The 16,296-nt window shown below is 40.7% G+C and overlaps 1 protein-coding gene across 10 annotated transcripts in view; it reads right to left on the bottom strand.

The window, feature by feature from the left end:
* The window catches only part of cacna1g (calcium channel, voltage-dependent, T type, alpha 1G subunit), a 413,040-nt gene that overhangs the window by 50,697 nt on the left and 346,047 nt on the right, over positions 1-16,296 (bottom strand). For 8 of the 10 annotated variants that reach the window (XM_047377396.1, XM_047377395.1, XM_047377400.1 and 5 more), the window contains one exon: positions 1,946-2,097. In XM_047377396.1, the coding sequence (XP_047233352.1) occupies positions 1,946-2,097 (152 nt within the window). The remainder of the gene's footprint in view (positions 1-1,945; positions 2,098-16,296) is intronic. The other 2 variants (XM_047377397.1, XM_047377399.1) reach the window with 1 other exon arrangement.

The raw sequence follows: 16,296 nt of genomic DNA, 5'->3' as shown, positions 1-16,296 counted from the left end.
CATGGACTACACGCAATATTTATTTTTGTACATGCTGAGTTGTGCATGAAACATTGCACTTCAAGGCTTCTGGGTGTGCACACGCTTTGTACATGAGACCCCAGAATTTCAAGGTTCTTGCTTGAGGATGTCCACAATCCTTAACTCCTGGATGCTTTCTTGCTGAGAAGTGTACTAGAGATTTATTTTGCACCACTGTAGAGCCTGTTCAACACTGGCAGCAGGTACGTCTGACTATATCTGTATGCACAGTGAGCTGAATACTTTCACAGAACGGCTTTCAGACAAGATGGCAGCAAAGATTTCAATTCAGTCCCAGAAAAACATTGAGGACTGTCTGAAATTTAGTAGGAAGTACAAAAAATGATGGACGTCAGAAGATTAGTCCAAAGTTATATGCCCTAATGATTCCCCCATCTAATTGTCTCAATATCTGGAATATCATTTGTACGGAGAAGGAAAGTTGAGAGTTATCCTGAATCCTGATAATATTCATGTGTTGAGTTGTTTTTCAACAAATTGTACTTACTCCTGATCCTGCTTAAGAACAGTGCCAAGAATAAGGTGTGGGATCAAAATGCTCTGCAAAAGTAACTTCTTCCAGCAGTCCAGGCACAATTTGGTGATGATCTGTTTGTTCCAGCATGGTGGATCAACATGTCATAAGGCAAAAGTGATAAAGTGGCTGAAAGATCAGCTTTTTTAGATTACTGCTTTTCTTGGACCTGTGGCCAGGAAACTTCCCAGATTTGTGCCCCACTGAGAAACTGCATTCAGTTCAAATATCTTACCTTTTTGACCAAAGCTGATAACTTGTTACATTTTAAATTATTGTTCTGCATCTTTTTTCTATTTATTTACTGATTTATATTTAACTTTTTGTTTTGACGTCACTTAGTCATAGTTCTAAGAAGCTATTCTGGCCATTCATTAGCAATTCTGTATGAAATGTTCTTTTCGTCTTTGCAGAGTTAGTAATACCTGGCAATATTTATTACAAACCCTTTGGATTTAAAAAGAGAATATTTGAAACACACTAACTGTTGAAGATCAATGGATTTTAAAGCCAATAACATTTTACAATTTCAATAACTACTTAAATGCCTTTTTATTGTTTTTCTCAATTTTTATTGATTTGCTCATAATGTTCTCTTTATTGTTTTGATTTATTGCTTTTATAGTTTTCCAAAACATTTATTTCCAGGCAATCACAATGGTCTTCTACTTTTTCTCCCTCAATTACATTTTTATTGAAAACTAAACTCAACAAAGGAACATTCTTAAACAATAATAGATTAGCATCGCTATGGAAACAGATCAACAGTGCCACAGTGCCTAGCAAAAGCAGCCATCATTCTCTACCAACTCTGCACATGCAGAGACAAAAATTGTTGCCCATATTTATTTTAAAAAATAGCTCACACAATTAAAGTTCAAGTTTTGCCCACAAATTCTTAATCAGAAGTATGTCTGGACTTTGACTAGGCAGTTCTAACACATAAATATGCTTTGATCTAACCCATTACATTGTGGTCCTGGCTGTATGCTTAGTATTATTGTCTTGCCAGAACTTGAACCTTTACCCTAGTGGCAGTGTTGCAGTAGCTAATAGGGTTTCCTCCAGGATTGCCCTATATTTAGCATTAATCAATGCTCTTAAGACTACTAATTGCAGAGGATTTCATTTAGGAGTGTCAGAGTAAAAAGAGCTAAATACAAGTACATGACATTTTTTTCAGATTTATTTTGTGAAACATTTTTAAAAATGCATAATTTTTCTTCAACTACACAGTTACGCTCTATTCTTTTTTTTCTGTCAAATTAGGGTTTGAAGTGGGATATGTTTCAATATGGCAAAATGTGAAAAGGTTCAATTGGTTTGAAAGCTCCTGCAAAGCCAATTGAGTATTAGTGCCATAATGTATAGGGATGTTCATCGTCTGACCTGTGGCTGCTCGTAGTGCTCCATGGACATGGTGATGACGTTGAGCCCTATGACAATGGTGATGAAGAGGTCCAGGTATTGGCTGGTGCACATCTTGTGGATGAGCAGCCGAGTGGGGGAATAATCGGAGTAGTAAGGCTTACTCTGAGCTTCTGTTGGAATTGGGTGGGGTGGGTGGGGGAATAAGGGAAGGGGTAATCAGGAGGAGGAGGGGTAATAGGAAGAGGAGGAAGGGGAGGTGGAGGTCAAAAAGTGAGCTATAAGGTAAAAGGCAAGAATAGCGTACAGTAGGCCTGCAGTGCTGAGGAAAAAAGTCAATGAATCATCTCGGAAAAAAGGGAGGTATTAGTGAAAATTTAATCGTCAACTCAAACTTAAAATACAATAGTGTGTGAGAAGAAGTGAGAGATTACAAAAAGAAAGGCAGATCAGATAATGGGGAAAGAAAATGGGAGACTCCTGTCAAGCACTCTGCAGTATTGACTAATGAAGTTAATGTTTCTCTCCTTTCATCAACAGCGACATTTTCTTTGAATGTGATGACTGATGAACTGCTCAATGAAACTTCTTTCAGGAGGTCTTCCTTTTTTTCTTTGGGACCATTCAAGTTCTGCCTTTGCCTTTGCATTCACCTCTCTCAGGTGGAGAACGTAACAGTGCAGTAAAGTAGTTTTCCATATTCATCCATCATTCGTTCTCTCCTCTTTTCCTTCCGTCTAGAGAGGAAGGATAGATGGATTTAGAGTGAGGATGAGGAAGAAAGAGGAAGCTTGTGCAATTTATCACCTTATCGCCTCATCAGTGAAGTAGAGATCACTCTGGCAGGAGAATATGGAGAATGGAATAGAACCAGTTGATTACAATGATCTGTGGAGTGCTCCCTGTCTGTCTAGTTAGCACATGGGTGCTGCTGTAGCTGCAGCTGCATGGGTCTGAGATGATTCCCAAGAGTGTGTATGTGTGTGTGGTTCATGATGCATTCCCCTAATCCTAGAACTTCACTCATACATCAAGTAGTGAGACTGAAAGGCTAGTGAGGCATCCAGCCTGTGCTCCAAATATGATCTGAATGTGCTTAATGGGACATTTCCTCCTCTCTTGTGATAAATGGTAGCACCTATCAAGTTTCTCTAAAACTGGGGCAGGGAAGATTTTCAGCACCTCTTACAGCAATAGTCTTTTTTTCTACCTGTTACTACAGTAAGAGCCTGATCTTCAAAGATCCCAAATAGCGGGTGCTAATTTTGTGTGTACTCTATATAAATTGCACATGTAATAAGTGGGCGTGTTGCGTGCAATTTTCAAAGATTGCATGTGACTGGATAACAGGTACAAAACAGGTGCAGACCATCCTATTTAAATGAGGTAATAGCATGTGCTACTGGCTAACTGCTACTGCCCCTACTGGAACAAAAGGAAAAGCAACAGATCCTGTCTGCTGTGTTGCTAGAAATCTGAAGGGATTATTACGCTGCATCATTATAAATGATCCAGTTGCTGTTATGTTTTCCTTCTGTTTCGTTCTGCTCCTGATTTTCTGAACTCTTACAGTTTGTTAATGTTTTTCTTCACTATTCACAGCAGCGGGTTTGTCAACTCAGCCTCTGCCCTGACGAGATTATTTCTCCTATCTGTTCATTTGTGCTAGGCGCCTCCGAGTGCATAATTGCAGATGCAAACCTTTTGAAGATCAGGCCCTAAGTGCTTTGGCTAGTAAAATTGGGATTGGGATTAGGATTTTCCCTGTATAGCTTCTGGAAAGTTGTACCAATCTAATAAAAACAGGCTACATAACTAATGGTATTTTAAAGAGGTACTCGTAAACTGATAAGCTAATAGAAGGCTAACAATCTAACAGTTGAATAAGCTTATAAAAGACCAATGACATGAGGTAAAATTTTTTGTAGTAAATACAAAATAAAAACAAATATATTTTTTCAAAACGGATACTGCTTTTATATTGTTTTATTATATTTTGAGCAATGCCTGTCTCATTTCCTATCAGAAATAGACTTCTCAGTTGAGTGAAAATAATTAAAGATCCAGATCTACGAGGGGTGTGAACTTAACTGTGTCAAAAAAGTTTTTAAGACTTGTTCAAAACGAATATTTGATGTACAAATTTTATAGGAGTTGACTTTTATGCAATAAATATTTTAAAGGGAAATTATATACCCTCTTAAATGTTAGAAGGTTTTTGATATAAATGTTTAGAGCATGACATTTTGAATGTTACTGACATGGACAAAGTAAAACAGCTAGAATAATGTAAGCTGATACATTTTCCCTCAGTGATTATGAATAAATAAGTAAATCAATTAGTGCATTTTCCAATAGTGTTCTTTAGTAAATATTTGGTTTTAGGTCATGGTCGTCGACAGCTAATTTTGTCATTGCTGGTAATTATTGATATTGACAATAGGGGAGATCCACCTGAATACCGGTCATGTGGGGTCAACCACTGGGCAGCCGGCTGTGAAGTTTAACCACTATTGAACACCTACAGAGATGTGTGTGCCAGAAAAGGGAAAACAATATGCCCTATGGTGTGCTCAGTCTGATACAACATAGCTGATGGGTAGACTGAGCAGATTTAGGGCATCTGGGATTTTTCTGAAAGAACGGCATTAATTCTGAACAGGTGGGTTGAACTGTTGCTGGATGCAATAGCTTAGTTTTTTTTACTGGGAGTTTGTATTCACAAGAGTCTTCATCATCTTTTCATCTGCGAGCATTACTTTTACTCTGCTCTACTTACTGTCTCGCAGGTGCAAGGAGGGCTAAGGCAGAGACAGATATACCCAGCCCGCATCTCATGCATCTGGTGCACAAGGTGGAGATTTGTTTACCCCTGCAACTGCCTTAATTACATTGTTCTACAGTAAAACATATTCAGTTACTAGGTCAGGAAAGGTGTTTATAATGGGACTGCCAAAGCTAGTGTGATAATTTTGTCCAATCCTAAAATCCTATTCTGATAAAGCAAATAGGAAGCAGTCGTGCACTGACCTTGTATTATGAACAAAGAAGAAAGGGCAAGACCGAACAAGAAACAGGGGAATATGGGAGAAGGAAGTTAAAATTTTTTGACAAAAATTTAACTACTCATCACAGAAGCAGAAAGTGAGTGAAGCAAGGTAAGTAAGGTCAGGGTTTTAGAACCAAACCTCTGCTGCTCTGACTTTCACTGATCTTTCCTCTCCCACAAACAGAACACTACAGGGGTTGGACAATTAAACTGAAACACCTGTCATTTTAGTGTGGGAGGTTTCATGGCTAAATTGGACCAGCCTGGTAGCTAGTCTTCATTGATTGCACATCGCACCAGTAAGAGCAGAGTGTGAAGGTTCAATTAGCAGGGTAAGAGCACAGTTTTGCTCAAAATATTGAAATGCACACAACATTATGGGTGACATACCAGAGTTCAAAAGAGGACAAATTGTTGGTGCATGTCTTGCTGGTGCATATGTGACCAAGACAGCAAGTCTTTGTGATGTATCAAGAGCCATGGTATCCAGGGTAATGTCAGCATACCACCAAGAAGGACGAACCACATCCAACAGAATTAACTGTGGACGCAAGAGGAAGCAGTCTGAAAGGGATGTTCGGGTGCTAACCCGGATTGTATCCAAAAAACATAAAACCACGGCTGCCCAAATCACGGCAGAATTAAATGTGCACCTCAACTCTCCTGTTTCCACCAGAACTGTCCGTCGGGAGCTCCACAGGGTCAATATACAGGTCCTTCTCAAAAAATTAGCATATTGTGATAAAGTTCATTATTTTCTATAATGTAATGATGCAAATTTAACATTCATATATTTTAGATTCATTGCACACTAACTGAAATATTTCAGGTCTTTTATTGTCTTAATATGGATGATTTTGGCATACAGCTCATGAAAACCCAAAATTCCTATCTCACAAAATTAGCATATTTCATCCGACCAATAAAAGAAAAGTGTTTTTAATACAAAAAACGTCAACCTTCAAATAATCATGTACAGTTATGCACTCAATACTTGGTTGGGAATCCTTTTGCAGAAATGACTCCTTCAATGCGGCGTGGCATGGAGGCAATCAGCCTGTGGCACTGCTGAGGTCTTATGGAGGCCCAGGATGCTTCGATAGCGGTCTTTAGCTCATCCAGAGTGTTGGGTCTTGAGTCTCTCAACGTTCTCTTCACAATATCCCACAGATTCTCTACGGGGTTCAGGTCAGGGGAGTTGGCAGGCCATTTGAGCACAGTGATACCATGGTCAGTAAACCATTTACCAGTGGTTTTGGCACTGTGAGCAAGTGCCAGGTTGTGCTGAAAAATGAAATCTTCATCTCCATAAAGCTTTTCAGCAGATGGAAGCATGAAGTGCTCCAAAATCTCCTGATAGCTAGCTGCATTGACCTTGCCCTTGATAAAACACAGTGGACCAACACCAGCAGCTGACACGGCACCCCAGACCATCACTGACTGTGGGTACTTGACACTGGACTTCTGGCATTTTGGCATTTCCTTCTCCCCAGTCTTCCTCCAGACTCTGGCACCTTGATTTCAGAATGACATGCAGAATTTGCTTTCATCCGAAAAAAGTACTTTGGAACACTGAGCAACAGTCCAGTGCTGCTTCTCTGCAGCCCAGGACTGGTGAATGCGGCACCTGTAGCCCATTTCCTGCACACGCCTGTGCACGGTGGCTCTGGATGTTTCTACTCCAGACTCAGTCCACTGCTTCCGCAGGTCCCCCAAGGTCTGGAATTGGCCCTTCTCCACAATCTTCCTCAGGGTCCGGTCACCTCTTCTCATTGTGCAGCGTTTTCTGCCACACTTTTTCCTTCCCACAGACTTCCCACTGAGGTGCCTTGATACAGCACTCTGGGAACAGCCTATTCGTTCAGAAATTTCTTTCTGTGTCTTACCCTCTTGCTTGAGGGTGTCAATAGTGGCCTTCTGGACAGCAGTCAGGTCAGCAGTCTTACCCATGATTGGGGTTTTGAGTAATGAACCAGGCTGGGAGTTTTAAAGGCCTCAGGAATCTTTTGCAGGTGTTTAGAGTTAACTCGTTGATTCAGATGATTAGGTTCATAGCTCGTTTAGAGACCCTTTTAATGATATGCTAATTTTGTGAGATAGGAATTTTGGGCAATAAAAGACTTGAAATATGAATGTTAAATTTTCATCATGACATTATGGAAAATAATTAACTTTATCACAATATGCTAATTTTTTGAGAAGGACCTGTACACTGCCGGGCTGCTATAGCCAAACCTTTGGTCACTCATGCCAATGCCAAACGTCAGTTTCAATGGTGCAAGGAGCGCAAATCTTTGGCTGTGGACAATGTGAAACATGTATTGTTCTCTGATGAGTCCACCTTTACTGTTTTCCCCTCGTCTGTGTGGAGAAGCCCCAAAGAAGCGTACCACCCAGACTGTTGCATGCCCAGAGTGAAGAATGGGGGTGGATCAGTGATGGTTTGGGCTGCCATATCATGGCATTCCCTTGGCCAAATACTTGTGCTAGATGGGCGTGTCACTGCCAAGGACTACCAAACCATTCTTGAGGACCATGTGCATCCAACGGTTCAAACATTGTATCCTGAAGGCGGTGCCATGTATCAGGATGACAATGCACCAATACACACAGCAAGACTGGTGAAAGATTGGTTTGATGAACATGAAAGTGAAGTTGAACATCTCCCATGGCCTGCACAGTCACCAGATCTAAATATTATTGAGCCACTTTGGGGTGTTTTGGAGGAGCGAGTCAGGAAACGTTTTCCTCCACCAGTATCACGTAGTGACATGGCCACTATCCTGCAAGAAGAATGGCTTAAATTATTGTGGTCTAAAACCAGGTGTTTCAGTTTCATTGTCCAACCCTGTACACTCCATTAAGAATGAAGGTTGTATTTCTTTTTTCATTACTGTAGAAAGGTATCCATTGAAAAGTTAATAAAACAATACTTCCTGCTCCCACTTTCCACCTTCTTTTCTCTTAGTTCCTTCACTGATGAGGCCAGAAGAGGTCAAGAATAACCTCCCTGCTCCCTGTATTTGAATATCTATATTTGTCACAAAGTCAGAGAATATTCAACATCCATCCAGGGCAACCACTCAAAGGGGTCTTAGATCTCACTATTTGTTTGTTAACCATACTGCATATACATAAAGGAGTCCATGAGTAATTCTATCATTGGTTTGAACCAGTGGTAGAAATTTTCACTTTCTAGTGGCCTCCACACCAAGACAGCCTGTAAATTCTGGATTGGTAACAAAACACGTTCTTAAGCTAATGTCAACCAGCCAGATCTGCTTATGTTGACCTATAGCTTCACTATGTTTGGAGACAAATTTAAACTGTGCTATACTCTTTTATCAAACAATTATGCAATATGACTATAAAGACTAGCCTCTCTTTAAATAGTCTCTGGTTGTTTGTAAACTGACAGCGACAATAATACTCCCAAAATTCAAAAGATGTTTGCAAACAGCCACCTGCTAAGATAACCTGCGACTCAGATCAAGAGCAGAAGTAGAAAAACAATGACTGTTTTAGTTTATAAAAAAAAAAAGAACAGTGTGGGGAAAAAATGCTGTTTTTAACATTTGGGTAATAAAACTGTCATGAAAGTCCAAGACACAAAAATATTCTGGCGAGAAATCACTTTTTCTACTTTTTAGTTCTTTTCTTCTTCTCCTATGGGTAGACTGTGTACAAACCAGTACTATTACCCTCTGAGATGCTGTAAAGAAAACTGTGTCTGAGTAGAAATCGGTTGGGTAAACAGAACAAAACACAGTGGGAATGTGTGTGCATTTTTCTCAACATGACCCAAGTGGTTCATATTCATGGAGAGGTAGATTAAGGCCTTAAAGGAGGCCAAACTCAGTAAGCTTATTGATGACTGCCACAGCTATATGTCAGACATGCTACATCTCACGCCTGGGTGGTTGCAAAGGCAGTCTGTAATTGCCACATCATTGAGCCCTCAATCTTGTTGACCTTTTACTTTGTTGACCACGATGTCATTGTCACTACTTTGCTTAGTTGCTCAGAGGCCTTACAACAACTTTTTGACTTTTGACTTCAACAAGAGATCAAACCAACATGGCAATGCGTGTTTTTTGAAAGGGTCTTTTGCAGTTGTCTAAGGTAGGTGGTTGTTTAAAGCATCCTAGAGATGCTGTGCCACACTGTTTTGTCCATTTAAGTTTTATAGGTGTCCTTTATCTCTATATATTTTCTGAAAAGGTTTATAATACTAAGATTCTTGCTGTGACTTAATCGTGTTTTGGGAACTTCAGATTCCGTAAATTTCAACACAGTTTGTTATGTTTGAGATTATTGGCTTTGTATTGTTATAAGTCAGAGGTTTGTTTTTTTGTCTCTGATTTTCCTTAACAGACTTGCCCACAGCTACTGATCAGTATGGTTTGGTGTTTTCACTACTGAAATGAAAAGCAAATGAGCAATAGTGTGACTGGGGTAAAAGGATGAGTTAATTCATTGCACTGACAATTCTATTGCCTCAAAGGAACAACCAGTATTTCAAGTTGGGTTCACATGTTTAAATGCTTGGACTATATATTAAGTCCTATATGAACCAAGTGCCTGAGATTTTATCATGACTCATCATTAGTTCAATGGGAACTTCTAAAGCCAAATTTGGATTTGCTAATTTCACATGAGATCTAAAACCCCTTTTTCAAACCTTGTTTAAATGTCGGTCAAATAACAAGGAAGAACATTCAAAGGAAACATAAAAACATTCCCTGTTCAAAAACAATCCGAACAGCCTTCATTCCTCTTTACATCCAATACGTTTCCCCAATTTTAATTTCAATGCTTCTCTACATGGGGGAATGTATGCAAAGCTGAGGATATGGCGTGCGAGTTGCTTTTGCACTTGGCCAAACATAATTGCATACATTTCAGAGGCGGTCTTTTTTGGGAAATACAGACACAGTAAGGCTTCTCATTGGTTGTGGGACCGATGAGTAAGCACACCACAGCACTATGAGTATACTGTGATCGTCTTCGTGAGAGAAAGTTGGTTTTGGCTAAATATGTGGACAATGGCTCTGAAACAGTTGTGACTGTGCAAAAGGTTTCTAGAATAAGCTGTGAAGTGGAAATGATGTTGAGCTGGCTACTCAGTGAAAACAAAGATCTCAGCTCAATATAGGATACTACTGTGAGGTTGATTCATTGGGTAAAATGGTTGCTGCTTAGCTGGATCTCCTGTAAAAGTGGCTAGGAGCAAAGGTGGGCCGATCACATATTCATGAATAATTTGTAAGTGTGGATTAATCCGGGATCTGGAAAATGAATGAGGGATAGGGATTGACAGGGACTTAAAATTTGGAGCTTAGATGACAAATGAAATGGATGCAAAGATTAGAGAAAGGCATGGGAGATAAAAGCAGCAACAGTGCATTTAAAGCTTAGATACCCAGATGAAAAAGGTAAGGAATAATGATATTCCCCTAATTGTGGGGCACCACTTTGGTTAGCTGCTTTTATGCTCCTGTCCTTCATTCCTTCATAGCGAATGGCTCAATAATAAACCTCAACACTCAGTGTCTGCCAGGAAATGTGTTTTGACCTTTATTGTCAAGCAAACGATGTCCAATTCTGAAATCCAGCAAACACTGAGACTAAAAGAAAAAAACAAAACAACCGTCAACAAAAACAGTTTCTGGAAAAACAACCTAAACAATTATTTAATTGATATTCCAGATTGCTCTGCTGTCTCACTTTAAAATTGAAGAGAGAGAAAGTGATGGTAACAAAGCGAAGAAACTTGTTTTGAGTCAAAGTGGGAAACAGCAAAGAGGAACAGCAGAGCAAATTGTGGAGACTGGAAGAAAGAGGTAAAGAAACAAGAAAACATGACATCATTCAAAATGACAGGGTGTGAAAACACACACTTTCATTAGCACTACGTAACACACATGAACACACTGTGCTGGCTCACACATGGTAGACTGACATACCTTTCTGAGTCATACTTGAGCTGGATGGACTAATTAAAATGAGTGAAAGCAAGTGAATGGTAGAATGAATGGCAGGGCGGAGTAACAGGAATAACAGAGCACACAAAATACAGACCAATGGAAAACTGTTTTAACAGCATAATGAGAACATCTCTGCCTTTCTTACTTTAGCTCAGTCCATTCTGACATGGACACTTCTTGTGTCCATGTCAGCATAGACACAAGAAGTGGCTCAAGAAAGGCTCATAAGTTTATAAGGTAAATTTTAAAAAATATTTGTGTGTTCATTTCAGTTACCACCATTTATTATTCCACTGTAACTCACAGATACAACAAGTGAGCTATTGAAAATGGGCATGACTGTTACATTATTTAAAATGTAGTACAACCTTTACAGCCCTACATTTGGGAAGGCAATATAGAAAGTGACAAATCCATTGCTGTTCAAAAATTGCACCAACTGGAAAGTATTCAGAGCTTTTTCCAACTGAACACAGCATAAAGCAAAGCAGGGCTACCCCTCCCTTAGCTGTAGTGGTGGTCAGATGGATGAAAAGGGCTGCTACACTTTTCTCATGCTTACAAGAAAGACAAAAGTAGCCGGAAATATCGGAGAATGAAGGCTCAACCCGAGCAGACAGCCAGACTTATTGACAAGGTAAGTTATGGGCTTAATGACATTGTTTTACTTCTGTTACTTTATGAGGATCAGAAAGGCTAAATAGGATGAGATTCTTTTCAATGGACATTTGAAATCTTAAAATGTATCATGTGTTTATTTAATATTTTTGATTAAGCTTATGTATTGAAATAAAAATAAATGAATGGTATTGGATCATGCAATGTAGTTTTGTTTTAAATTGTTGTGTAAATACCATAATAACATGAAACTGTTGTATTTTATGAAAGGCTGTTGTACTGTGAGAAGCTCATACCGGCTGACACACACTGAATTAGTTTGTGAACACGAGCATATTCAGCATTTTTTGGTATGGGATTACAGTTATTTCCCCTTAAATCTGAACAAAAAGTGTTCCTTTTACAGCAAGGAGAAAGGAGGATATATCAAAAGCTTTACCAAATGGAAATACACAGAAATGTGTTCCAAAATGGTTAAAAATGTAATCGAAATATTTGCTGAAGTTACATGTTACAGCTGCACCAACTGAATCGATTTGTCAAGTTACTTTTTTGCTTTTATTTATTTAGATAATGTCTTTATTTGTTTTAAATGTTGATATGCTTTTAAAACCCCTAATGCCTTTCAAAGTAATGAACTTCAGTAGTAGGTTTCTTTCTAATGTATTTCTGCAGAGCTTTTGACAGCTCAACTTGGACTCTACTCAACATTCCAGCTCAACTTTGACAGCTCAACTTGGACTTGATCAAATCCATTTCTCAAAGAAAAGTAACAAACCAACATGCAAACACAATAACTAACACAAAAACATTTTTATTAATCTTTTTAAGTTATCTAATATCAGTAAATATTGCACCATATGTAATTGTGTAAGTTTAGCTTTTTTTTTTACCTGATAAACTGCCTAATATTGGCTTGTGGGTCTCCTGAGGCAGTTCACGGGTACCGTGAGGCCAAGCCTGCCACGGCCCAGGCTGTGGCAGAGGCAAAAATTCGGGCCTGGGAGCAGTTCGGTGAGGCCATGGAGAAGGACTACTGGTAGGCCTCAACGATAGTTGAACCTCGGCTTCAGGAGGAGCAGTGTGGTTTTCGTCCCGGCCGTGGAATACTGGACCAGCTCTACACCCTCTGCAGGGTACCCGGTGCATGTTGGACTCTGGCAGGGCTGCCCTTTGTCACCAGTCCTGTTCATAACTTCTATGGACAGGATTTCTAGGCGCAGCCAAGGGCCAGAGGGGGTCTGGTTTGGGGACCAGTGGATTTCTTCTGTTCTTTTTGCAGGTGACGTGGCCCTGCTGGTCCCATTTAGCCAATACCTACAGCATGCACTTGTTCGCAGCCAAGTGTGAAGCGGCTGGGATAAAGATAAACTCCTCCAACTCCAAGGCCATGGTTCTCGACCGGAAAAGGGTGGCTTGTCCCCTTCAGGTTGGAGGGGAGTTCCTGCCTCAAGTGCAGGAATTTAAGTATCTGGGGATCTTGTTCACAAGTGAGGGGAGAATGGAACGGGAGATCGACAGACTGATCTGTGTGGCTGCCGCAGTAATGGGGGATGCTGTGCCGGTCCATTGTGGTGAAGAGAGAGCTGAGCCAAAAAGCGAAGCTCTCGATTTACTGGTCAGTCTACGTTCCTGCCCTCACCTATGACCATGAACTTGACTGAAAGATATGACCAAAAGAACGAGATCCAGGATACAAGCGGCTGAAATGAGCTTCCTCAGTAGGGTGGCCGGGCACTTAGAGAAAGGGTGAGGAGCTTGTTCTTCCGGGGGGAGAGTAGAGCCACTGCTCCTCCACATCGAGAGGAACCAGTTGAGGTGGCTTAGGCATCTATACCGGATGCCTCCTGGACACCTCCCTCGGAGGTCTTCCAGGTATGTCCCACCGGGAGGAGACCCAGGGGATGGCCCAGGACACGCTGGAGGCACATTGTCTCTCGGCTGGCTTGGGAACTCCTTGGGATCCCCCCGGAGGAGCTGGAGGAGGTGTCTGGGGAGAGGGACATCTGGGTGTCTCTACTGAGTCTGCTGCCCCCGCCACCCGGTCCTGGATGAAGCGGAAGACGACGAGTACAAGTAGGAGTACGAGTACGAGTACAAGTAAAGTGATTAACAAATTAAAAATAAAATTGATTTCAAAGGTTTTGAAGATGGTGTGGGGTTATCAACAAGTGATACACCCTGGTTTCAAATAATTAATTATATTTATTACAGTTAAAATTTTCAGATCAGTACATGTTCTCATCCTTTTATTTTTCTTTATTGAATGGAGTGAATCATCACTTGATCAGGATAAAGTAGCTAGAGTAATATTTCTTGGTTTTAAAAATGCAATAAAGAAAACTGTGCAGATTAGAGTATCTCTAGGACAGTATTCAACAATAAATATTATTTCTTTATATTGATGCAGGCATACATCAAGGTACTATACTTGGCCCACTTTCTTTTTCATATTCTCTCCTTTGTTTAACTTGGTGAACACATATTTAATAAAAACACCAACTTAGAAGCCCACCACTGCTTTCTGTGTTAGAAATCAAAACAACAGTGTTGCTGTTTCTTTTACTACGTCGGCCTTGCTTGTAAAATCTGTTTTGTCATTAAACTTTAAATGCTAACTAAAAAGTTTAAAAATATGAATAAATAACACATTATAAGTGTTCAACACTCACCGGCCACTTTATTAGGTACACATGTCCAACTGCTCGTTAATGCAAATTTCTAATCAGCCAATCACATGGCAGCAACTCTATGCATTTAGGCATGTAGACATGGTCAAGACGATCTGCTGCCGTTCAAACCGAGCATGAGAATGGGGAAGTGTCAGGATCTGAGTTTGTGTTTTTGTGCTTGCTGCATGTGCTCATTCTCAGGTGGTGCTGGAGCTCTCAGGTGTGCTGGGTGACAGGTACAACTTATTCCACTGATTGCCAGGAGTACTTGAGCTCCTGGCAATCTGCTCCTCTGCAGATTTTGAAAGCCTAAGCTTTGAATCTATGTCATTGAGTTTTCTGGACTACGTTTCTGAAAGTTACTCTGGATGATCAAGCCTGTCTTCATTCTGAGGATTCCTATCCTGTGATCTACCTTCGTTTGGATTCGCATCAAGCTGGCAGCTTCCTGTCCTCTTCATCTCCTGAGCCAAGCCAGCAAGCGTACCCTGTCCACCCTCCAACGTAAGCCACTGCACATCAAACTTGTTTACTGTAACCTGAGCTCCACTGAACAGCACCAAGTGAACTCTCTACTCTACCTAGTAGATATACCTACTTAAGACCTGGATCCTGAATCTCATTCTCCCTGGCGACCTGACCATCATAACTCAGTAAGCCGATCTCAATGTCAAAATAACTATTTTATCTTAGTTTTGTTTTACCCTCCGTTACCCGTACTCATCCATTCTCTTCACTTCTCTCCTTACAGTGAGATATTTTGTCCATTCCGTTCCTGACTATATATCTTCAATAAACAATCTTTATTTTACTTCCTCCTACAGAGTGTTCTCTGTATGTGGGTCCGAGCTATTTCGAACATAATGACAGGAAGAAAGGTGATTTAAGTGACTTTGAATGTGGCATGGTTGTTAGTGCTAGGCGGGTTGGTCTGAGTATTTCAGAAACTGCTGATCTACTGGGATTTTCATGCACTACCATCTCTAGAGTTTACAGAGAATGGTCAGAAAAAGAGAAAAATATCCAGTGAGCATCAGTTCTGTGGGCGCAAATGCCTTCTTGATGCCAGAGGTCAGAGGAGAATGGCCGGACTGGTTCGAGCTGATAGAAAGGCAACAGTAACTCAAACAACCACTCGTTACAACCAAGGCATGCAGAAGATCATCTCTGAACGCACAACACATCGTACCCTGAGGCGGATGGGCTACAGCAGCAGAAGACTACATCAGGTGCGACTCCTGTCAGCTAAGAACAGGAAACTGAGGCTACAATTCGCACAGGCTCATCAAAATTGGACAATAGAAGATTGGAAAAACGTTGCCTGGTCTGATGAGTCTCGATTGCTGCTGCCACATTTGGATGGTAGGGTAAGAATTTGGCGTCAACAACATGAAAGCATGGATCCATCTTGCCTTGTATCAACGGTTCAGGCTGGTGGTGGTGGTGTAATGGTGTGAGGGATATTTTCTTGGCACACTTTGGGCCCCTAGAACCAATTGAGTATTGTGTCAATGCCACAGCCTACCTGAGTATTGTTGCTGACCATGTCCATCCCTTTATGACCACAGTGTACCCATCTTCTGACGGTTACTTTCAGCAGGATAACGCACCATGTCATAAAGCACGAATCATCTCAGACTGGTTTCTTGAACAGGACAATGAGTTAACTGTACTCAAATGGCCTCCACAGTCACCAGATATCAATCCAATAGATATCCAATTCTTACCTGCCTGGGCTGCTAATTTCAGAAGCTTCTTGCTGAAGTTTGTCACTATCTCACTCCATATCGCACACTGATCTAAGATTGTCTTCCCTCTGTACCAGCACCCACTCACCCTGCTCATTTATTCATCTTCTCCCCAAAGAACATCTGTTATTAATTACACTGCAGTGACAGAGGAATAGAAGAAAGAAAGAGGGGCAATGAGAAACTTCAGCGAGATTCATCTCTGTAAGCTCTGACCCAGTTACGGCAAGGGATTAGCATCAGCTGGCATGCAGTTAGCCTTGTCTGTGCTGGCTAATAGATAAAGTAAGGTTATTCA

This window comes from Girardinichthys multiradiatus, chromosome 10 (genome assembly GCF_021462225.1).
Source record: "Girardinichthys multiradiatus isolate DD_20200921_A chromosome 10, DD_fGirMul_XY1, whole genome shotgun sequence".
Classification (NCBI taxonomy): domain Eukaryota; kingdom Metazoa; phylum Chordata; class Actinopteri; order Cyprinodontiformes; family Goodeidae; genus Girardinichthys; species Girardinichthys multiradiatus.
This window is presented reverse-complemented; position numbering and strand designations above follow the sequence as displayed.